At 40.3% G+C, this 24,623-nt stretch overlaps 1 protein-coding gene across 1 annotated transcript; it reads right to left on the reverse strand.

Annotated features, from left to right (window-relative positions):
- Window positions 1-7,205: 7,205 nt before the first annotated feature.
- Window positions 7,206-8,189, reverse strand: Or5c1 (olfactory receptor family 5 subfamily C member 1). The gene is given in 1 exon segment (XM_013073619.2): window positions 7,206-8,189. A coding segment is annotated over 1 exon segment (984 nt).
- Between the last annotated feature and the right edge of the window lie 16,434 nt (window positions 8,190-24,623).

A 24,623-nucleotide genomic window follows, 5' to 3' on the forward strand; every position in this document is an offset into this window, starting at 1 on the left:
TCCCAAGTGGAGAACCAAGCCGTTAACTATGAGAATAACACTGGGTTTCACAAACACATCTCTTACTTTTCTACTGTAAACTTTTGCTTTAGTGTAACAGTATCCAGCTGTGCATTTCAGTACCTTTCCCTGAGGGATACAGGAAATGATCTTTGTATTTACCCACTTGGTACAATGAATGGCAAGGTATGTGCACGTGTGGAAAAATATCAAACTGGGATTTTCACCCACATGATGCTCCATCTAACAAGTTTTGCATATATTAACCTGAGCATCACAGAGGATATAATACAACCACACCACTGTAGGATTTGTTTTTAAAAAAGTTTTCTTTTGATTTTTCTGGTAGAAGTAGCCCAATTCAGTACAATGGCACATGAAAAACTGGATTTGCAAGTTTTGGAGGAGGTCAAAGTGAATCATCAGATTACTCAAGCATGGATGATAAAGATGACCCATTATGGTAAAATACATGTTTTCATAACAGAAGAGTGGGGTAGGTGGATGATGATGATGATGATGATGATGATGATGATGATGATGACGACTTTGACATTGGCCATGTGAGCCAAACTTCCTCTGACAGTGAAATGGAGCAAGAATCAACTCATACAGACACATGGAATGCAGACCTCTTTGATTCAGATGATGAAGAAAACAGCAATGTGAGTGCATATTTGACTTGTCACAATGTTGCAAATTGGCCACACTACCAAATGGAATGATCTGTTGTTAGAATTAGGTTCGAAAATATAGTGAGGATCTTGGCAGGGGTGAACTCTATTGGACGGAATGCCAGCACTGCCATTCAATGTTGGAAAATGTAACAGATGAAATGCTACAAGATGTTGTGAAATACAAAGGCTGAAATACAAGTAAAACGTTCAATATGCACCAATAGATGTATTCAAAAATGTTTTTATTATCACACCTCACTAGCTGAAAGCATTCATAGGTCTGCTGTATTTAGCAGGTATTTCTCATGGTACTTGCAGGAATGTAAAAGACTTATGAAAAGTGATGGGTCAAAATATGGCATAAAAATTTATGCCCTTGTATATACAAAGATTTATTAGCTTTCAATTTAGAAATTTAGCCATCAGGTCCTTATTCATATAGTAATAAACCAAATGTTGTTGTTAACAGACTTGTTGCTCCCATCTCCCAAACTAATTGTGACATTCAACAATTGGTTTACCAGTTTCCAATTGATGTTACATTTGCTAACATAGCTCAAGTGGACTAGAGCAGGAAATGTATGTGGGAACAAAGCAGAAATTCCAAATGAAATACTGCAATTTTAAAACAGAGAATTGTATAGTACAATCTTTGGGTTTCGGAAAGATTTACATTGGCCTTGTATATGACAAAGAAAAACAAACTGGTACTGCTCATGTCAACATTACACCATGATGGAAATATTGATAGGGAAACCTTGACAAAATGGAAGCCTGAGATGAAAACTTTCTACAACAAAACCAAAGGTGGAGTTGATGTTGTTGATGAGTTATGCAGCAACTATAATGTCATTCAAAACACAAAGCATTGGCCAATGGTTGTGTTTCACTCAATCCTAAACTAAGACAAAATATTAATCGAGTATAAGGAGTCAGATTTGCAAAAAAAAAGATAAAGAGCAAAGAATCTGGAAGAGTACCTATGTCTTTGGAAAACTTTCCCCATGAAATCAAATACTCATTGAGTACCAGAAATACACATCCATTATTAAGAAATTTATGTGCACAGACATGTGTCCAGAAGGTGCAGAGACTTAATTTAGGGACAGAAGCAACTTGTTTCAATATCTGTATTTTGGGGTCTGAATCTCATTGCAAGAATCTTGGGAATTGTCTATGAAGAGGTAAAAGGAGAGGAACTTGAGGACACAGACTTGTTGAAAACCATGCTGAGACCACCTCTGCTGGGAGTGACATCCTAACATATCCTTCTCTATTTAAAAAGAATAAGAAAATCAAATGAAGGACCTTTTCACCCCATTGTCTTTCTCTTCTTCCCCAATTAGTTAAGAAGACGCTACTGGATTTGGCTTCCTGTAGAGCATCTTTTTTTTCAAATTCTCAATCATGTTCTATCTTTCAAGAAGGGAAGAGGATGAGGGTGACGGAGTAGAATAGAGTGGAAGCCTGTCTATAAAATCACTTTTGAGAATTGGACTGCTATGACCTGTGTCTAAATTGCTTCCAGTAAACATTCAATTACACTGAGCTGTGTGCAGAAACATTCAGATATAGTTGCAAACACACATGGTGACATGTGCACCCTCAAGCTGGCCTTAGTGGTGCATGCCTTATAATCCTAGCCCTCAGAAGACTGAGGTAGGAGGATTGCTTTGACTTTGAGGCCAGCCTGGGCTACATAGTGAGTTCAAATCCAGCCTAAACTACATAGTGAGAACCTGTGTCAAAGGAAACAACCATACCAAAAAACCCCATATGCAACCTTGAGTTACTCTCTGCAAATACACAGGCACATTCCATCACATACATATCTAAGAAAGCACACAAACAGAACCACAAGATTCAAAGATCTAGATCATCCTACAAATAGACTTGGTCAAAAGCAATTGCATAATAGCACTCAGAAGGTGGCAACCATTCACATACTGGGACAGCACACAGGTAGCATTACATACAGCTACCCATCAGGCACATTCATGCTTTCTTTGACTGCCTTCTCTATGTGAGCTTCTACTAGATGCCTGTTCATGTTCACTCATGAACACCAATACAGCTAACTGTGTTGATGATCACACAATGACATCCTTGTGCACAACCTTAAGGTCCTACAGCCTGCACCTTCATGCATATGACTATACACGCATAGGCCTATGATGGATCACAGCAAAGAGGTGCCAACCTAGAGGGGCAATCCACATCTACACCACTGTGTAGTGATGGCACTGTACAATCACAGCCTCACAAACAGCACATGCTCACATACTCACACATAGAACTCATGCACACAGTCACACACAGGAAGCCAAAGCTACACACTTTGATACCTGGCCCCTTGTCCCCAAATGTCCTCTCTTCCCTCCCCACATCACAGGCAGGAACAGCACCAGGGTCCAGGTCTGGTTTGCTAGGTATGGAGGGGTTGGAGGAGGGAGTGATTTTCCACATTTACAGGGCTTGGGGCCTTGGGAGGACCTTAGCTTCTCCTCAGAGGCAACACTCCCTGTGCTCTGACCTTCCCTGGAACAGGAGGCAGCTCAGCTCTGGGACTCATTATACTTCCTCTCTAAGGCCTGATTTGATGGGCATATGGGATGGTTGGTGCCACCTCCAACTGGAGGAACATTAAGGTGCCCTATGCATGACAAAGCTGCTGCTCCTCAGTCCCTGTCTTGTGAAGGCGAGAGAAATGGGTCAGGCTGATCTCTGAACTCCAAGCAGGGTGACCAGGGACCTCAGGGTTTATAGCAGTAGCTTCTAGGGCTAGCTGTCTTGCCTCCACTGTAGTGGGTTCTGTACGAAGTACTAAGAGAGTGGGAGGAATTGTGCCTTTGGAAACTCTGTGTGTGTGTGTGTGTGTGTGTGTATGAAATTGTATGCCTAGGTGTGGACAGGTTGTTTCCCTGGGCATCCATGTGTGTCCAGGAATTGGAAAGTGTGAGTGTGCAGCGTGCAGCTGCTTCTGTGTCCATGGGGGTGGCCATTCCTATGAGATGAGAGTGTTTCTTGGTGTATGAACATTTGCCATAGGAGACTGGAGGTGTGGTGACGGTGTGTTTCTTCGTGCATTTGTGTTATGAGGAAATTATGCCTACATGTAGCATTCCAGGTGGGGATGGCTTTGCATGATACAGTGTCAGAAAGATTTTGAACATATGAACTTTCAGGGATTCCCCATTGTCTATTGAAGACAGTCCAATTCCCCTACCTAATATCCAGGCCATGAGGTGTCCTTCTCTTTCCCAGATTTTTAAACTTCCCTCTACTTCTTTCCCAATACACTCTTCGCAGGCCAGTTAAATTGTTCTCAGAATCTTATGCACACCTGGGCTTATTTTATCTCCATGCCTTTGTGTATACTTGCTCCCGCCCCAGCAGAATGTCCTTTCCTTCAGTGCCCATCCATGTTGCTGGGCCCACCTCATTTGGTAGAGCAAAGCTCCAAACAAGTGCCTCAGCCTTTCCCACCCCACACTTGCTCCTATCTTCACACCTATCTTAGGAAGTGGTGTGGAAAGAAAGGGAAAAACTGTCAGAATTTGAGGAGCTCTGCTGAGTATCTTGCTTTAGGCTCTTCCTTTATTCTCCAGAATGGGCTCTGTTACTGCCTTCCAATTCCTCACCCTTCTCTCTTGTTTCTTTTCTTATTAAACAGGCTTAGTGTAACAGCCTGCAACTTACTCTTTCCTGTACTTGATCTCTAGGGTTTATGTAATTATTCTATCAGGGTGCTGCACTCATGCTAAACACATAGAAGGACCCAAGCACATCTTACAGGGTCAAGACAATGGAAAGCATCGTATTTTTACAGAAACTTTGTCCCTGGTCATGATGGGTGCTGTGTGTGTCAAGAGAGCTCAAGAACTAACAATAAGAAGAGAATATCATAGAGGAGATTTTAAAAGTATAAATATCATCAAATTAGGAGCAAACTTTATATTCACAGCCTCGTGCTTGCCAACTCTTCTGATAATGCCTGCAGCCAAACTAAGGCTTTGTTATGGCATGTGGGTTGCTATGATGATAGGAGGGAGGTAAGAGGAGTTGGGAAACGGGAAAAGAACTATAAAATCCTGTGAGGGGAGGGGAGGTTTCAACTTATTTATGCCTTTGTCCAAATGTGCTGGTTGGGATATTTGTACGTCTGCCCTCAAGATAGCACTTCATCAGGAAATAGGGTGACCAACCATTGTGTTTTGCCCAGACCTGAGTGTGATTTTTTTATTTTTTTTTTCTTGGTTTTTTGAGGCAGAGTCTCCCTTTGTAGTTCAGGCTGGCCCTGAACTCACTATGTAGCCCTGGCTGGCCTCAAACTTGCAACAATCCTCCTGCCTCAGCCTCCGGAATGCTGGGATTACAGGCATGAGCCACCACACCTGGCCTGAGTGTGATCTTTGGATATGAGATTTAGAGTTTAAAACTGGGACAGTTCTGAAAAAATGGAGATAAATTGTCAGGAAATCTATGAAGTTCTGTAAGATTTGGGGGGTGTCTTATCCACATCCTTCAAATCTCCATTAGCCTGGGATCTCCAAGAAAGTTCTAGTTACTGATTGGGAGGGTCCTGGTTCTGGTAACAAGGGCATCACTTTCTCAGAATGCCAAACCAAAGCCTCAGTTTTCCTGTGGTCTAAGTGGCTGATTTCTCTTGAACAGAAGTATGAAGGGGGAAGGTTAGTGCCTAGCTGGGGTCCAAGGAAGAGGCTCCACGGGGAACCTTTTGACAATCACAGTGAAGCATTGTTTGAGTCCCACACTTCATCACCTACATCCTGCCCTCAGCCATAAAAAAGGAACTGGAAGGGGATGAGGCAGGAGCTGATTTTTGGTATTGGCTATGCTCCACTCTTTGGAAGCTCCTGCCCCATGACTCCCAGAGCACACTCCTGTCCTATTCCTTCATGGAGGGGATTCCTAAGCAGGCATAATGCTCTGGGCCTTGCCCATGTGACACTGAATCAAGATGACAAAGGAAGTCCGTAAAAATTGTGAGCTCTAGGTGAATGAGCACTGGAGCCCATTGTTACTAGAGCAAGACTTGGAGCACTGCAGTTATAGTTGCCTAAGAGATCAGGGTTATGGCATTGCCTTTTCTAACCCCAGGCTTTCCTCTGAATGTTGTAATCATAACACAAAACAGTCGTGATATTAACCCTACCCAATCATATGTTAATTTGAGCAAGCTCATAACTCCAAATGAAATTTAACTAAATCCACCAATGGCCCCTATTCTTGGGGCTTAAGAAACATTAATCATTACCTATAACCCTAAGTCTTAAAGTAACCCCAAACATGTCAGTTTGATGCCTAAAATCTTGTGCGTAACTTATCTTGTTCCAAATTCAGCCTAACTGTAATAACTAGACTGTGACTTAAAATTATCACAGCCTTTAACCACATACCAACATAATTTACATCTAAAAAACCCCCAAAACCAAAAAACAACAACAAAACATAATTTATATCTAATATGAACTCAACTCTAACTCAAATTTAATCTAGCAATGCAAATGAAGCCAGAATACCAATCTTCATTAGCCCATTCTAACATTAACCCTAAAATATTTCTAACAAGTCTCAAGTTATCCAAACTCTGCCTCCAAAATTTATATCAACTACTAATAAAAATCAATCCAAATCATAATATTTTCATAATTTTGATTAAATCCTAAATTTTTAAAATAAAAATTAATTTTATTGGTACATTTTAGGTATACAATATAATGACATTCATCATTGGAAATTTGCACCTTTACATAATCTCTCTTGGTTCTTAGATTAAATCCTAAATTGCTTGATTGTTTCATAATTATACTTAAGCCCCAATTTTACCATTCCCTACTCTTTGCCATAACCTGGACGCTAATCCTAACCCTCTTGTAACCATAATCATAGTTCAAACCCTTTCCTCATCTCCATCATACGTCTGGAGTAGTCTAATCCTGGCCAAATCCAAACCCAGCTTCTGGGATTTTAGGAATGAGCTTATGTGTGTTCTGGTGCTGTGAGCCATTTTCCTGAGATAGGAGGGACAGAGGATACAAGGGCAGGATGTTTGCCTCGTCAATCAGTCCCACTCATACCAGAGTGGCTTCTTAAGATTCTGTCTTGCAGTCAAGGAGAGCAAAGGGCACACTCACTGGCCAGGAAGAAACTTAAAAGGGGAGGAATCTAGGGATATGAGGACCCTACTACATGGCTCTCACTTGTTTCTGGGCATTAGTCTCTTACAAGCATGGGTGGTAAATAAACCTATGTTACCTCAACTGGTAACATCTAGGAACTTTTATGTTTGGACCAAGGAATTGGAGACAGCTCTATAACAACATTATCTGGTCCTTATCCTGGCTCTAGGTTTAGCCCTAGAATTCCTCTAGGTTTCTGCTTTCCCCTTGCTTTCATTTCTGCCCCTTATAGTCCCTTACATAACAAGAGACATCCAAGTCAGAGGAATCTCTATTTTTGTCCACAGCGAAGGAACAGAGCGTCCTTATCTTTGCACAGTTAGACCTACCCAGCCTCCTGGGCCCAATCCCCTGTGCCCTGCCCTGGACAGCAGAATCATCTCCACGTCCGCTGGAGTGCATCCTTGACCTCCTGGTTTCGGAGGCTGTAGATGAGTGGGTTGAGAGCCGGAATGACCAGGGTATAGAATACAGATGCCATCTTGTCGGTGTCCAGGGCATAGCTGGAGCTGGGACGCAGGTACATGAAGATGAGTGTCCCATATAGCATGGTTACAGCTGTGAGGTGGGAACCACAGGTAGAGGCTGCCCGCCGACGGCCCTCAGCAGAGCGCATGCGGATCACAGTTCCAGCGATGAAACCATAAGACACAGCAATAGCTGACACTGTTGCTGTCTGGATGAAGCCACAGACTGCAAAGAGGAGGAGCTCGTTGAGACTGGTGTCATTGCATGAGATGGCCAGCAGTGGTGGGATATCACAGAAGAAGCTGTTGACTTCCCAAGAGCGGCAGAAACTCAGGCGGAAGGTGAAAGTTGTGTGGACAAAGGCACTCACTACCCCTCCTAGGCCTGATGCTCCCAGCAGGGCCAGACATAGACCCCTCGACATGACTGTTGTATAGAGAAGGGGGTTTCCAATGGCCACATAGCGGTCATAGGCCATGGCTGCCAACAGGCAACACTCGGCATCAGCCAGTCCTGCAAAGACAAACATCTGGAGGGCACAGGCAGTGTAAGAGATGGTGGCATGGGGCTGCAGCAAGTCCACCAGCATCTTGGGACTGATGTCCGAGGAATAGCAGGCATCCAGCAGGGAGAGGCTGGCTAGGAAGAAGTACATGGGCGTGTGGAGTCTGGCATCCACACAGATCAGCAGCACCATGCCCATGTTTCCCAGCAGGCTCACCAGGTAGACTGGAAGGAAGATCAAGAAGAGTGTCACACGCAGGTCCCAGCGGTTTGTGATGCCCAGGAGGACAAATTCAGCAGGGGCAACCCTGGCCCAAGTGAAGTTCTGTGGATTCATCCTACTGGAGAGAAACTGAAGAAAGGCAAAGCAAGAGGGAGATGAGAGAAAAGCCATGGCCCCCAAGGAGGAGGGACAACACTGAGACCTGGGAGTCAGGTAGACTTGGGCTTCAGTCCTCACTGTGACAAAATTGCTGTGACCTTGGACAAATAACATAGTCTCCATTTCTAATGCTGAGATGTCACTGTGATTTCATGTTCACAAAGACAAGGATCTTGTCTGTCTTACTTGTTCTTGGTTTTTTTTTTTTTAGTAATGGGGATCAAACTCCGGACCTTGTGCTTGCTAGGCAGGCATGGTGCCACTGAGCTAAATCCCTGGCTCCATGTCTCACTTGTTTTTGTCTCCACAGTACTGAGAACATTGTGTGGCACATAGCAGGTGCTCAAAAATATTTGTTAAATGAGTGAATGACAATGGGATGATATTAAGGGTTGAATGGTTTATGACTCTCTATATTCCCTCTCCAGTTTTCCAGGGAGGAAAAGAGACAATGTAATGGTCAGCAATGGTCTCCTGATTCAACAGGTCTTGAAGGTAATTACGGGCCTTGAAATTTGCTGAGAAGGGCGTCTTTCCATTGGAGTAAGATCTGGGAAAAGAGTGGCCTGGTACGCTGGGGAGACAGTGAGGTGTGGAAAGAATAAAGCATGTGAACATATGCCAGGGCTGATTTGTTACCTCTCTGAACCTTAATTTTCTCATCTGTATAATGGGTGGGGAGTTGCAAGGATTTAGTGAGATGATGCACATAAAGTGTCTCACACAGGGCCTGCCGCTGAACAGGCATTTAATGAAGATCCAGTGAGTTGAACTGAAGTGAGCTGGATGCTTTGGCTCAATCTTGGAAGAAAGCAACTTTACGGCAAACAGAAGTAGTGTAATTCCACAAAAGTGCAATTTTGCTTCATACCTTTGTGCCTTTGTACTTGTGTGTTATTTTAAACTTGAACACATTACTTCTTTTTCCCCCATTGTTCTTTAGTTTTATTATTTTTCAATTTTCCCAACATATGAATTACCTAAGTTACCTCATTTTGGGATTTTTTTTCAGTGCATTCCACAGCAAAAATAAAAAAGGAATCATTAAATGATTGTGCACAAACCAATTCTTTTTCTTATAATTTACAATTTATTGAAAAAATTATTGTTTTGTTGTTTTCATCCTGCTAAACCCTCAGGCAGAGCACAATTTATCAGCACATGCCTGTTCTTCTTCTTCTTCTTTTTTTTTTTGTACTAGGGATTGAACTCGAGACCTTGCGCTTGTGAGGCAGGTGGCAGAACCACTGAGCTAGATCCCTGGCCCCTGTTCTTCTTTTTTGTGTTTGACAAAAACTATCTCCAGTGGGAAGCCTTCTCTGATCTACCCAAAGGAAGCTAAAATTCTCCCTTGTCTATGCCTTGCTTGACTAAATCAGCACTGGAGATACGTCATAGCATAGCACCATTCTACAACACATACGTGTGCTGGGCATTAAATCAGAGACTCACACATGCTAAACCTAAACTCTACCACTGAGCCATACCTTCAGCCATGTTTACATGCTCATGCTTGAACCAGAGCCTCATACATGCTAGGTAAGTGCTTGGCCACTGAGCTACATTCCCAACCCCACCTGTTGCAAATATTTCTGACTGGTCTGTCTCTTCTGTGGGCTTTGAGCTCCTTGATTCAATATTCAGTCAACATGTTTACTGAGTATTATTATATGGTAAAAATGGGCCTGTAATTTATTTTTGTATCTTCAGGGTCTGGTATACAATCAGTCCTAAATAAATGTTAGTTGAATGCATGAAACAATGAAAAGTGTGTGGATATTAGCAGCATACCGGCTTGGTTTTGAGCCCAAGTTCCACTACTTCATGTTGTGTGACTCTGAACAAGTCGCTTCATCTGCCCTATCTCTTCCAGAGGGTTCTGATAGGCAGTGGGTATACAGCAAAGGCCCTGGAGCTGAGTGAAGACTCTTTTCTTTCCCTTTAAGAAGAATTTGGATATTTAGGACCTACCTGTGTCTGGTGAGGATGATGAAGGTCTTCCTACAATGAACAGCTTGGATAAAATATTTTGAAGATATTACATATTGATGAAGTCATACTTGTGGAAATAGAAATTGAGACATTTCCCATAACTGTCTTCCCCAGTTTCTTCATTTGCTTGAGTTGGTATCCTTGTTGCTGTATTTTCATATGGTGGGGAGAAAGAGAGAGAGAGAGAAGAGAGAGGAGAGGGAGAGAGAGAGAGAGAGAGGGGAGGGAAGCTCTTTGGTCACTTTATAAAGGCACTAATCTCATCATGAGGGCTCCACCCTCAAGACTGTATTTAACCCTAATACACTTTCAAAGGCCTCACCTCTGAATACTGTCACATTATGGGGCAGAATTTCAACATGAAATTTTAGGCAATGCAAACATTCATTCAGCCCATAGCATGCAATTATTCCACTCCTTGGTGTTTATTTTTGAAAACTGTCACATGTGTACACAAGGAGACATGCAGTGCTGGACTATTTATAATGACCAAACGTTAGGCTCATGAGGGCTAAACGGGTGGAGTCAACCTATATGTACGAATAGGGATAGAGCTCAAAACCACGCTGAGATAAAATAGCTTGCAGAAAAAAATATACATTGATAAGAAAAAGCACAAGACAATAATATATTTAAAAATGCATATAAAAATTCTGCTGGTTGCTGCAAACAGTCATGGGGTTCTAGCTGAAGGATCCCAGGGCATCTCAGTGGATTTTACCACATTTGCCCCTCCTTATGTCCAGGGCTGATATTTCTTATTTTACTTATTTATTTTTTGTGGTGCTGGGGATGAACTCAAGGCCTCATGTGTCCTAGATAAGCTCTCTACCACTGAGCTACCGCTCAAGCCCATCCTTTCTATCTTTTAAGACTCAGATCAGGGGTCATTTTTCCTGGGAATCTCTATGTGAACATCTAACCACTCAGTCTTTCATGCTGGAATTCATTGAGCTCTCCGTATCATAGCCTTAGTCCTTTAAAAACTATGTTTAATTGATAAATAATAATTATGTATATTTATAGGATACAAAGTGATGTATCTATGTATCTATCCGTCTATCTATCTCTATCTAATGTTAGTAGGATTAAAGCAAGTGAATTAACACAGCCATTACCTCATCAACTTATTTTTGTGGTAAGAACATTAAAAATCTATTTTTGGCAACTTTGAAATATACAATACATTATTTTAAATTGTAGTCACTAAGCAGAATAGGCTGATCTCAGAAACAGAGAGTAAGGTGGTTACTAGAAGGTGCCGATTACTAGAAACTGGAAGGAGAGAGATGGGGAGAGGGGAGATTTTGGCTAAAGTGTACAAAGTTTCAGGCAGGAGGAAGAAGCTCTATTGCTCTCTATGATACTCAGTTGTGTTATATTTACTGTACCAAACTATTTGTCTCCCCTACCCACTTGAGCATTATGAGTTCAGGGACCATGTCTAATTCATCCTTCTATCCCTAGGGATACAGGGGTTTGGGGTTCTTCTTCATGGGGTCACTAGTGAAAGTCACGTAGCTTCTAGGGGAGAAAGAGCAGTGGGCTTCCAGCTGGATCCAACTGCCTGTGTGTGTGTGTTTTATTTTTTGGTACCGGGGATTGAACTCTGGTCCTTGCGCTTGCGCAGCAGGTGGCAAAACCACTGAGCTAAATCCCTGGCTCCTGCCTGTGTCTGTGAATGAAGTCAGCAGTCTGGCTGAAGTTCTGCATGTAGGACCCGGTTGATGGTCAACTCCCTGTGTGATTTGGTCTATCAAATGGAAAGCAAACACCACTCACCTTTACAAAGGGAGGAGCAGAGCTGCTTCAAGTGGCTCTCCATTTCTCCATCTGTAAAATGTGGAAAGTAAGACTTCAAGGCTTTTAAGTTGCTTTTAATTTCTTAGTGCAAGGATCCTCAAACTTCAGGTAAGCAGCTTTTATGGAGTGTGTGCATTCATGCCTGACATTCTAGGGATGGTATGTGGAGTTCCACTTTCTACTTGTAGTTTCACTTGCCATGAAAATAGGACTCAGGCTTCCATAAGGAACAGCTTCTGAGGCTGCTTTCAGGTGCTAATCAGTGCTACAGAGGAAGCAGTAGATATCAAGTTTGTGAACTATTAGGCATCTGCTCCATTCAGCCTAGAATTGATTCTTGTTTTTTCTAATCATTCCGACTTTGCTGTTTTCATCTAAATACACATTTACTTTTCAGTTTTGGACTTAAAGCTTCTGAAGTCTATGTGTTCATTTATGTCTGAATGTATGTACAAACCTATTTATTCTAAGATTATAAAATACTTTCCCATGTTTTCTTCTAGGACTTTCACAGTTTCATTTTTTATGATTAAGTATTCAGGCTATTTTGAATTTACTGTAGTGCAAGCTGTAAAGCAAGGAATCAATATATTTCTTTTTCACCAAAAAAATTAAGCAGAAAGGGTAGGCAGAACTCAGAGTTCAACATCATGGTAAAGTTATGAGGCATAATCTCCCTTCAGCTGTAAGCTCTATCTTTTTTTTCCTCTGTTATTCCCAAGCAGATGTTCAGTACATTCTATTGGAAAGATGAAAGCAGTTTTCTAGATATGCTCACTGGAACTGGCTTAAGTCTTTTAGGTATTTACTTTTCAAAGGAACTTTAGTCCACTCCTCCTCTTCCTTAGGATCAGAGTGTCCAATCACCTCAGTTTGCCTAAAACTATCTCAGTTTTAGACTTGAGAACTGTGTCCCAAGAAACTCTTCAGTTCTGAGAAAACCAGGATGGTTGGTCCCCTACCTAAGATTATTTTTCCATTTCAGGAATGTGAGAAACATGATCCAGGGGAAGGCTGTGTGAGATTTGCTTCTCTAACTGAAGAAAGCTTTCACCTCCATGTGCTTCCTCTTCTCTTATAACATTTATTATTATTGAGAAGAGCCAGGCCCAGTTGGGGTCAACATGTTGGCTTCTACATTTCACTTCTCCTCCTGCTGCTACACCTCAAGGATTTTCTCTAGCTAGGGCAGCTGGTAGATGGCATGGATTCCCACCTGGCTCTGCTGAATTCCACTGTAGCTGCCTCAGGTCTCTTCCCTTCTCTGGTTATGGGCATCATATCTTGAAGGTAGGAAAACTTAGTTCCAAAGAAGGGAAGAGACTCGTCCCAAGAAACATGGCCATGAAGGGAAAGAGCTGGGGCTTACACTCTGATTGTTTTATCTTTCCTTAAATGCTATCTCTAGCCAGAGGCCCTAATTAGGCCTTAATAGATTGCCAAGTTAGTCATTGCTGCCGCCTTTCTTCAGTCCCCTTACCCATAGATTGAGCAGTTTGAACCAGATCAGTGGTTCCTGCTGTACTCTGTGAGCTGGTGTCATTAGACTTACTGGCAGAAGTTTGTGAGAAAATAGATTGTTGGGGCTGGGGATTTAGCTCAGTGGTTTCACCGCCTGCTGTGCAAGCGCAAGGACCCGAGTTCAATCCCCGGTACCAAAAAAAAAAAAAAAAGAAAAAAAAAAGAAAAAGAAAATAGATTGCTGCACACAGTGTCCAGAAATTCTGAACAACTGATCTAGAGTGGGGCTCAGAAATCTGTAATTGAAAAAAATTTCAGATAATTGTGATGTGCAACTGATTTAGACCTCCCAAGCAGTGCTTCTCAACCTTTAGGATGCATAGGAATTACCTGGGGATCTTATTAAATGCAGAATCTGGAAGGGGCCTAAACTCAGGTAAAGGTGAGGCTGATGCTGCTGTTTTGGGTACCACACTGAATAGTAAGACCCAAGGTGATAATAGATGCCATTTCCGGCTTTGACATCTTAGGACTCCTGCTTCTGGAGTGTTCTCTCAATAGCTTCCTTCTTGCTCCCTTCCCATTGGTGAACTCTTATTTTTGACTTTTTGAATGTTTGACTCATGCATATTAGCTATATAGATTAATGGGTTTCATTTGGCAGATTTTTACGTACATATAACATACTTAGATCATTTCCACACCCCTCTAACCTTCCCATCCCCTTCCTGCCCTCTCCTCTGTATTCCCTTCCTCTTCTCTAACAGTCCTGGAGTTTGACTCATCCTCTTGTCTCCCTGCACCTCTGTACTCATGAATGCATTTAGATCTGGTGAGGCTGGCCTCCTGGGATTTCTCAGTGTGTGGCTTGCTCTTTTCTTAACAACCTTGAGTTCTTAGCTTATCCCTCCCAGCTTGAAGACACTTAATACACCTTGGCCCAGACCCCAGCTGCGGTCCCCATGATACTGTGTTAGTTTTAAGGACATACCTAGAAGTGGAAGTGGGTGGGGAGTTCTTCCAGCAGACAGCTTCAGTCTAGCCTTAGTGTTAAGAATGTCGGGGTTAGGTAGCAGGGACATACCCCACCCCAGAGATAGGAACAAGGGGATTTAAAGTCTTATTGGGCCCTGGGGAAATGGCTTCTTTCTTTTTTCCTCCTGGTTCCTTTTCCCCTCTCTGCTGTTCTAAGGCCCATGGAGACTCTTTTTCCATATCTTTTGGAAACTCTGTGACAGCTGGTGGCAGGGGAGTGCAGGAATGACGCACTCTTTGGTGTCTGGGAGTTTGGATAAGTTCAGCTGAGTGGGTCCCCAGGCTCTATTTGGGGAAGACAAACATAGTACTCAATGAAAGGGGTATCTTTGGCTCATTTTTCCCATTCATTCTTTGGGAAATAGGTATATATGTATAATTATTATGTTTTACAATCTTTGAAGCCCTTCTATACAAACTCAATTCTTTTTGTAGCTTTCCTAATAAATCACACTGTTCCTTGTGCCTGCAATGTCCTGCCTCTTTTTAGTTGACCTGCTAAACTCTTCCTTTTTGTTGGAGAACCAGTTCAAATATCACCTTCTGCAGCCATCCCTCCTGCCTCTGCAGCAGAGTTACTTTTTCTGTCAGTGCATCTTTATTTTTTAAAGCAAAATATTTATTGGTACATTTTAGAAATACACAGTGATAACATTCATCGTAGGGAATTTGCACCTGTATATGATATATCTTGCTGCTTCTTTGTTTCCCATTCCTCCACCTTCCACTTCTCTTCCCATCCTTATATACAAAAGTTTTGTTTCCATTTTCCCTTTTATTTTCTCTTCTTGTCCCTTCTTTCCTTCCCCCCCTCCCTTGTTCCTCTTCTCATTTGAGGATTTTCTTCTCATTTCCCAGTATCTATTGTACATTTTAGTCCTTATTTCTGCTTTTGGTTTCTCACACCAGAGAAACAATGCAATATTAAAGATGAGCATCTTAGTTACTTTCCTCCTCTCTGGGACACAATATCTGATACCCACAACTTAAAGAAGGAGAAGTTTATTTTGGCTCACAGTTACAGCCCATAGTCAGCTGGCTCCAAGGCAGAACAACATAGTGGAAAAGCCTTCTAAGGAGGAGTGCTCTAAGGAGCAGTTGGGGATGGAGCTATGCCCTTCCTGTTTGTCCCCAGTCACTTCCAACCAAGCCCCACCTCTTAACAGCAAGTCAGCTGGAGCCTCCCCCCATAATCAATCACCTTCCCAAAGCCCACCCTCAGAGTGCATGAGGCTCTTGGGGGACATCTAGATCCTAAGCATAACAATACACATTCAAGAGCATGAATCAGAGACAGACAAGGACACAGATGATTGTCTGAGGCTGTTTTGACAACACACTAGAAGGGAAGCAAGCTGAAGCCAGGGCCAGGGACAGAGTAATCACCCAGGAAGTCAGAATTCATGAGGGTGGGCCTATGCATAGGTGAGTTTTAAAAGCTTTCAGGATTTAAGCAACTTAGGATGTCCATGTAGGATTGAAAACCACTCCCAAGTGGGAAAAGAGCTTCAAAATACAATTTGAAAATATGATAGAATTGACAGGAAACAAACAAATCTGAAATTACAGTTGGAGATTTCAAGACTAAATCATTGATAGACATTTGAATAAAAATATCAGTGAAGAGGCCAGGCATGGCGGTGTCCAACTGTACTCCCAGCTACTTAGCAGTCTGAGAAAGGAAGATCATACATTTGGGGACAGCCTGGGCAACTTAGTGAGACACTGTGTCAACTCACGTCTGAGTCTGAATACAGGGCCTCGTGGCCCTGGTGGGGAGTGGTGGGGAGTAGGTAGTTATGGTGGGGAGTAGGTAGTTATGAGGATGGAAACTACAACCTGGAATCATCTTACTATGTTTTCTTACCTCTGACCTGTTCTTCATGTCAGCAATTTGTCCTTTAGTTCCCATCACTAGTATTATTTATCATATTCTGCTGTGTTCTAAAAGTAACTTTAAGAGCTTGGGGTACAACTCTAAATAGAAAAAAACACAATCTATTTTTTCAGGAAGCTTGCAGAAAGAGTCAGAGTTGACTAAACAAACAACATGGAGGAGAGTATTTCAGGTGGGAATAATGGCATGTGCAAAGGCCCAGAGGTGGGAATGCAAATGGTATATTTGAAATCATGAAAGAAGACCAACAGGGCAGGAGTTCAGTGGAATGAGAGGGGTTGTTATCAGGTGTTGCAGTGACCAGTCAGTTCTTTCCAGGATCTTGCTGTCTTGTTCAAAGAACTTGGGAGAACAATCAATGAAAGTGAAAATTTAATGCTTTTTTAAGCCAAAAAAAAAAAAAAAAAAAAAAAAAAAGAAAAGAAGAAAAGTGCAAAGGAAGTGCTTGAAGAAGAAACAGTGCTCTGAAAAGTGCTCTGCAGGGTGAGTGTAGAACAGATAAAGTAGGAAAAGAAATACACCCTGGAGAGTAAGGGTGGACTGGTGAGAAGGCTCACAGCTGCCAGAGCTTAATGGCCACCTCTTTTATATCCTTTTTCTTTCTTTTTTTTTTTTTTTGGTACCGGGGATCAAACTCGGGACCTTGCGCTTGCAAGGCAGGCGCTGAAACCACTGAGCTAAATCCCTGGCCCCCTTTTACTTTTTTTTATTCATCAAGTTTATTGGTACATGTTAGGTAAACAATATGATGACGTTCATCATTTGGAATTTGTACCTTTACATGATGTATCTTGGTTCTTATTTTTTCCCCCTTCCCCTGTCCTCCCTTCAACCCCTCCACCCTACCCATTTACAAAGACTTTGTTTCTGTTTTTTTCCTTTTCTCATATTTTTTCCTTTCCCTTCTTTCCTTTCCCCTACCCCTCCCAGTCCCCACCCCCCTTCCCCTTTGGACCTTTTCTCCCTATTTCACATTATCTATTATACCTTTTAGTCCTTATTTAGAGTTTAAGTTTCTCACATCAGAGAAACTATGTGGTATTTACACATGTGTGTCCTATTTATTTCACTTAAGAGTATTGCCTCAATGTGCATCCATTTAGCTATAAATGTCTCTAGTTTCTCATGCTTTATGGCTGAGTAGTACTCCATTTTATAAAAAGAAAACACATCTACTTTATCCACCTGTTGATGGGCATTTGGGCTGTTTCCAAGTTTTAGCTATTACAATCTGTGCCATTATAAATATGGGTGTAGGGCTTGGGATTTAGCTCAGTAGTTTTGCGCCTGCTGCACAAGCCCAAGGACCCAAGTTTGATCCCTGGTACCAAAAAAAAAAATATGGGTGTACATATATCGTTGTGGTATGATTCTTTCAATTCTATTGGGAACATACTCAGCAGGGGAATAGCTGGGTCAAATGGGACCTCTAATCCTAGTTTTTTGAGATATCTCCATACTGATTCCCACAGTGGTTGCACCAGTCTACACTCCCATTAACAATGGAGCAGGGTTCCTTTTTCCCCACAGCCCCACCAGCATTTGTTATTGGTTGAAATCTTGATAGCAGCCATTCTTTCTGGAGTGAGGTGGAATCTCGGTGTTGTTTTCATTTGCTTCTCTCAGGTGACCAGTGATGTTGAACATTTTTTCATATGTTTATTTGCTATTTCTACTTCTTTGTCTGAGAAATGTCTGTTCATTTCAGATGCCCGTTTTTGGATTGGGTCTTTAAATTTGGGAGGTCTGATTTTTAAAAATTCTTTATATATTCTAGATAATAGACCTTTTTCTGCAAAACAGCTAGTAAAAATGTTTTCCCACATTGTGGGCTGCCTCTTCACTCTGTTGGTGATTTCTGTTGCTGTGCAGAAGCTTTTTAATAAGATGAGATCTTGTTGATTCTTTATTGTAGTTCCCCTGCTACTGAGGTTTTGTTCATGAAGTTTTTTCCTATGTCAATGTCTTACAGAGTTCTGCCTAACCTCTCTTCCAGAAGGTTTAGTGTTTAGATCTTTGATCCATTTTGATTTTAGTTTAGTGCATGGTGAGAGATATAGGTCTAGTTTTAATCTTTGGCAAATTGAAACCCAATTTTTCCAGCACCATTTATGAAAGAGTCTATCCTTGATTCAGTTAGGATGTTTGGCTCCTTTGCCAAAGATGAGGTGGCTGAATATTTCTGGAGTTATTTCTGCATTCTCTAATCTGTTCCACTGGTCCTTGAGTCTGTCTCTTTGCCAGTACCACGCTGGTTTTTTTTTTTTTTTGTTAAATTCTTTTATTGGTACATTTTAGGCATACAATACAATTACATTTCTCATTGGGAACTTGTACCTTTACATGATGCATCTTGGTTCTTATTTTTTCCCCATTCCTAGCCCTCCCTTCACCCCCTCCACCCTTCCCCATTTACAAAGACTTTATTTCCATTTTTTCCATTTCTCATCATTTTTCCTTTCCCTTCTTTCCTTTCCCCTACCCCTCCCATTACCCCTACCCCTTTGGACCTTTTCTTCCTATTTTGCATTATCGATTATTCATTCTAATCATTGGAACATTTTAGGTATACAATATAATGACATTCATCATTGGAAATTTTCATCAGACCTCCCAAATTTAAAGACCCAATCTGAAAATGGGCATCTGAAATGAACAGATATTTCTCAGACAAAGAAGTACAAATAGCAAAGAAATACATGAAAAAATGTTCAACATCACTGGTCATTCGAGAGATGCAAATGAAAACAACACTGAGATTCCACCTCACTCCAGAAAGAATGGCTGCTATCATGAAATCAAATAATAACAAATGCTGGTGGGGCTGTGGGGAAAGAGGAACACTGCTCCACTGCTGGTGGGACTGTTGATTGGTGCAACCACTGTGGAAATCAGTATGGAGATACCTCAAAGAACTAGGACTGGAAGTCCCATTTGACACCACTATTCCACTGCTGGGGATCTTCCCCAAAGAATTAAAAGAATCATACCACAGTGATAAATGTGCACCCATGTTCATAGCAGCACAGTTTGTGATAGCTAAAACTTGGAAACAGCCCAAATGCCCATCAACTGGAGACTGGATAAAGAAAATATGGGGTTTTTAAAAATAAAATGGAGTACTACTCAGCCATAAAAAATGAGAAATCAGAGACATTTATAGCTAAGTGGATGCACATTGAGGTGATACTCTTAAGTGAAATAAATAGGACACACATGTATAAATACTGAATAGTTTCTCTGGTTGAGAAAATGAAAGTGTAAATAAGGACTGAAATGTATAATAGGTAATGTGAAATAGGAAGAAAAGGGGCAAAGGGGAAGAAAGTGGGAGGGCTAGAGGAAAGGATAGAAGGGAATGGAGTTAATACGGGAAAATGGAAAAATAGGAACAAAATCTTTGTAAATAGGGAGGAATGGAGTGGTTGAAGGGAGGGCTGGGCAAGGGTGAAAAATAAGAACTATGCTATTTTTACCACAGTAGCTTTGTAGTATAGTTTCAAATTGGGGATTGTGATACCCCTTGCCTTGTCTTTGTTGCCTAGAGTTACTTTTGCTATTTTAGGTTTCTTCTGGTTCCAAATGAATTTTTGGATTGTTTTCTCAAGTTCTGTGAATTATGGTGTTGGAATTTTACTTGGAATTACATAGAATCTATATAGCAATTTTAGAAGTATGGCAATTTTCACAGTATTGGGTCTTCCTACCCAGGAGCAAGGGATGTCTTTCCACTTTCAGTTAGCCTGTTCGATATGTTTTTTCAGTGTGCTGTAGTTTTGTAGAGGCCTTTGATTTGTTTCATTAGGTTGATTCCTAGGTATTTCAATTTTTTGGATGCTATTATGAAGGGAGTTTTTTCTCCAGTTCCTCTCTCAGCGAGTTTGTTGTTTGTGGAGAGGAAAGCTATTGATTTTTGTGTATTGACCTTGTATGCAGCTACTTTACTGAATTTGGTTATTAAGTCTAGAAGACTTTTGGTGGAGTTCTTAGGGTCTTCTATATAGCATATCATGTCGTCTTTAAATGATGATAATTTAACTTCATTGTTTTCTATCTTTATTCCTTTCTCTTGTCCAATTGCTGTGGGTAATGTTTCCAGAACTATATTGAACAGGAGTGGTGATGGTGAACAACCTTGTTTTGTTCCTGATTTTAGTGTGAAGGATTTTAGTTTTTGACCATTTAGTATGATATTGGCTGTTGGATTTTCATTAATGGCTTTTATCAGATTGAGGTAGAGACTGTCTATTCCAATTTTTTGTAGGGTTTTTATCATGAATGCATTTTGGATTTTGTCTAATGCTTTTTCTGCATCTATTGAGATGATCATATGGTTTTTGTCCTTGGCTCTGTTAATATAGTGTATTATATTTATTGATTTGCATATGTTGAACTATCCCTGCATCCCTGGGATGAATCCCACTTGGTCAGGGTGTTTGATCTTCTTGATGATCTTCTGCATTCTATTTGTCAGTATCTTATTAAGGGTTTTTGCATCTATGCTCATGAGGGAGATTGGCCTATAGTTCTCTTTTTTGGTTTTGTCTTTCTTCTGCTTTTGGGGTCGAGGTGATGCTTGCTTCCAGGAATGAATTTGGGAATATTGCTTCCCTTTCAATTTCACTGAAGAGCTTAAGCAGTAGTGGCAATAGTTTTTCTGTAAATGTCTTATAGAATTTAGCAGTGAAGCCATCAGGCCCAGGCTTTTCTTCATTGGTAAGTTTTTAATTACATTTTCAATTTCATTGATTGATACTGGGTTGTTTAGAATTTTTAGGTCTTCTTCATTCAACTTTGGTAATTCATATGTATCTAGGAATCTGTCTATTTCTTCTGTATTTTCCATCTTATTCACATATAGGTTCTCAAAGTAGGTATTGATGATCCTTTGGAGTTCTTCTGGGTTTGCTGTAATTTCATCCTTTTCATTCCTAATTGCATGGATTTGGGTCTTTTCTTTCCTTTATTTGATCAGGTTGGATAAGAGTTTCTCAAGTTCATTTATTCTTTTGAAGAACCAACTCTTTGCTTTATCATTTTTTTTTGTATTACTTTCTTAGCATCCATTGCATTGATTTTTGCTCTGATCTTTATAATTTCTTCCCTTGTATAAGCTTTGGATTTGTCCTGCTCTTCTTTTTCTCCAGACTTGAGGTTCAGCATTAGGTTGTTTATTTGAGCTTGTTCTGTTTTCCTAATATGTGTATTCACTGCTATGAATTTTTCTCATAAGAGTGCTTTCATTGTGTCCCATAAATTCTGATATGTTTTATTGCTTTTGTCATTTAATTGAAGAAACTGTCTAACTTCTTCTTTAATTTCCTCTATGACCCATTGGTTATTCAGGAGCATGTTGTTCAATTTCCATGTGTTTCTGAAGTTGTTGTGGTTTGTTTTGCTGTTGATCTCCAAGGTCTCTGATAAAATACAGGAGATAACTTCAATTCCTTTGCATTTACTTCAACTGTTCTATGAGCAAGTATGTGGTCTGTTTTGGTGAACGACCCCTGTGCAGCTGAAAAGAATGTGTATTCTGATTTTGTGGAGTGGAACACTCTGTAAACATCTGTTAAGTCGATTTGTTCAAGAGTTTGGTTGAGTTCTAGTATTTTTTTTCATTTTTTGTCTAGATGATCTGTCTGTTTGTGACTGTGGGGTATTGAGGTCCCCCAATACTATTATATTAGTATTTATTTGATTTTGTCACATCTGTAATATTTGTTTTATATAGTTGGGTGCACTAATATTTGTTGCATATATATTTATGATTGTCATCTCTTCCTCTTAGATTTTTTTCCTTTATAAGGATATAGTGACCTTCTTTGTCCCTGTTAATCAGTGTTGGTTTGAAATTCATTTTGTCTTCAAATAGGATAGCTACTCCTGGTTTTTTTCAGGTTCCTGTCACATGGCATATTGTTTTACATACTTTAACTTTCAGTCTATGAGTTTCTTTTTGAATTAAGTGTGTTTCTTGTATGCAGCACATTGTTTGATCTTGCTTTTTTTTGTGGATCTTGTTTCTTGATCCATTCTGCCAGCTTATTTCTTTTGATTGGTGAATTGAGACCATTAACATTGATCACTACAACTGATTTGTATTGACTTATCCTTGTTATGATCTTTTCCTGTTGTTGGATCCCCCCTCATCCCGCACTTAATTTCTTGTCATGCCTGATGGATTCATTCTGTTGGGTTTCATGGGGTAATGACCCTCACTGTATTTTCCTAGGATATTGTTTAAAATCTTTTGAAGTGCTGCTTTGTTATTGAAGAAGTTCCGCTGAACCAACACTGCCATCCCTATAACAAAACCACTTTCTACATACTGCCAGATATGACTTCTATTAGTTTGTTTTGTTAAACAAATTTCTATCTATGTTCATACTTTTTTCTTCTATTATCTTTATCCAGGTTTAGGATTAGCACAATGTTGATTTCCTAAAATGAGGGGAGAAGTGTTCCTTCTTTTTCTGTTTTAATTGTTTGATATAATTTATCAGTTAAAATGTTTATGAGCCTGCTGTTATCATATAGGTAGGTTTTCAAACTAGGAATATACTTTCTTTAATAGGTGCTATTCAAATTTTATATTTCCTCCAGAGTTAGTTTCATTTATTTGTCTTCCAAGGTACTTCTTAGAAGTTGTCAAATTTATTTCAAAAAAGATTTTTGTAATATGCTTTCTATATCCTTTTAAATTCTGTAAAATCTGTGGTAATGTCTCCTAGATCTTGATATTGTAATTTTAAAAAATGTGTAATTGACATTGTGTAATAGGAAGAAAAGGTCTATAGGAGCAGGGGAAGTGGGAGGGATAGGGGAAAGGAAAAAAGGGAAAAGAAAAAATATGAGAAAAGGAAAAAAATGGAAACAAAGTCTACAAATAGGGAAGGGTGGAGGGGGTGAAGGCAGGGAAGGGGAATGGGGAAAAAATAAGAACCAAGATATTCATGTAATGGTACAAGATCCCAATGATGAATGTAACTGTATTTTATACCTAAAATGTACCAATGAACTTAATGGAAAAACAAAAACAAAAAACAACAAAAAAGGAAGTTCCTCAGGTGTTCTTTGTCATGCAAGTGTCTTATTTCTCCATAAATTTTGAAAGATAGTTTTGCAGGGTACATCAATCTAGCTTGGAGGTTGTTTTCTTTTAGGGCTAGAAATACTTCACTCCAGGGTATTCTTGATTTGAGAGATTGTGTTGAGAAGTCTGCTGTGATTTTGCTAGGCTTTCCTTTGTGTATGTGATTCATTTCTTTTCTCTAACTGCTTGTAGAATTTTCTTCCCTTGTTGGGTTTCTGGAACCTTGACTGTTATATGCCTAGGTGTAGATTTTTTAAAATCACAGCTAGTTGGATTCCTATATGCCTTGCTTATCTCTACATCAAGTTCTTTTTCCCTACTTGGGAAGTTTACTGCCATTACTTTTGTGAAAAGCTTTCTTTTTTTTTAATGTCTTTTGCACTCTCTCCTGTTTCTTCATTGAGTCCAATCAGTCTCATGTTATTCTCTTTTTTGGCATTATCCAGCAGCTGCTGGATTGATTTCTCATGGTTTCCTGCTATTTTTAAGAAATCTTTGTTTTCCTGGTCACTAATCATAGTCCTGTTTTCTATATCTGATATTCTGTCCTTACATTGGCTCATTCTGCTTTGTGAACTTTCAATGGAGTTTTTAATCTCCTAGATATCTGTTTGCATCTGTTTTATGGATTCCATTTCTTTCCTATGCTGCAATTACATCATTTTCTTGATCCCTACTTTTTTTTTAATCTGTGTCTGCTCTAGTGTTGTTAGTCATGTCTTTCACTATGGACATCATCTCTCTTATCTGAGTAATTATTTCTGATTTCGTTTTTCCAGAGCCTCTTTTGTTGTCAGTTCAGGGAGTCCAGGTGGTTGAGTTTCAGATTGTTCCACCTTGTTGTCCCTTGAAGTTGCCTTTGGTGATGGGGAAGTCTGGTTTTGAGTCTTGGTCAGGTGTCCTCTCATTTTTATTTTTGTGTTGTTGATGTTTTTGGTTTAATTCCTAGGTTGCTGCTTGTAAATTGCTTATTGTGAGTATCTTTTTAAAAATTAATTTTATTGGTACATTTAAGGTATACAATATAATGACATTCATCATTGGAAATTTGCACCTGTACATAAACCATCTTGGTTCTTATTTTTTCTCTATTCCCCTGCCCTCCTTT

Source organism: Heterocephalus glaber, unplaced genomic scaffold (genome assembly GCF_053883595.1).
Source record: "Heterocephalus glaber isolate CG9 unplaced genomic scaffold, H.glaber_assembly_v1.0 deba00001479, whole genome shotgun sequence".
NCBI lineage: Eukaryota > Metazoa > Chordata > Mammalia > Rodentia > Bathyergidae > Heterocephalus > Heterocephalus glaber.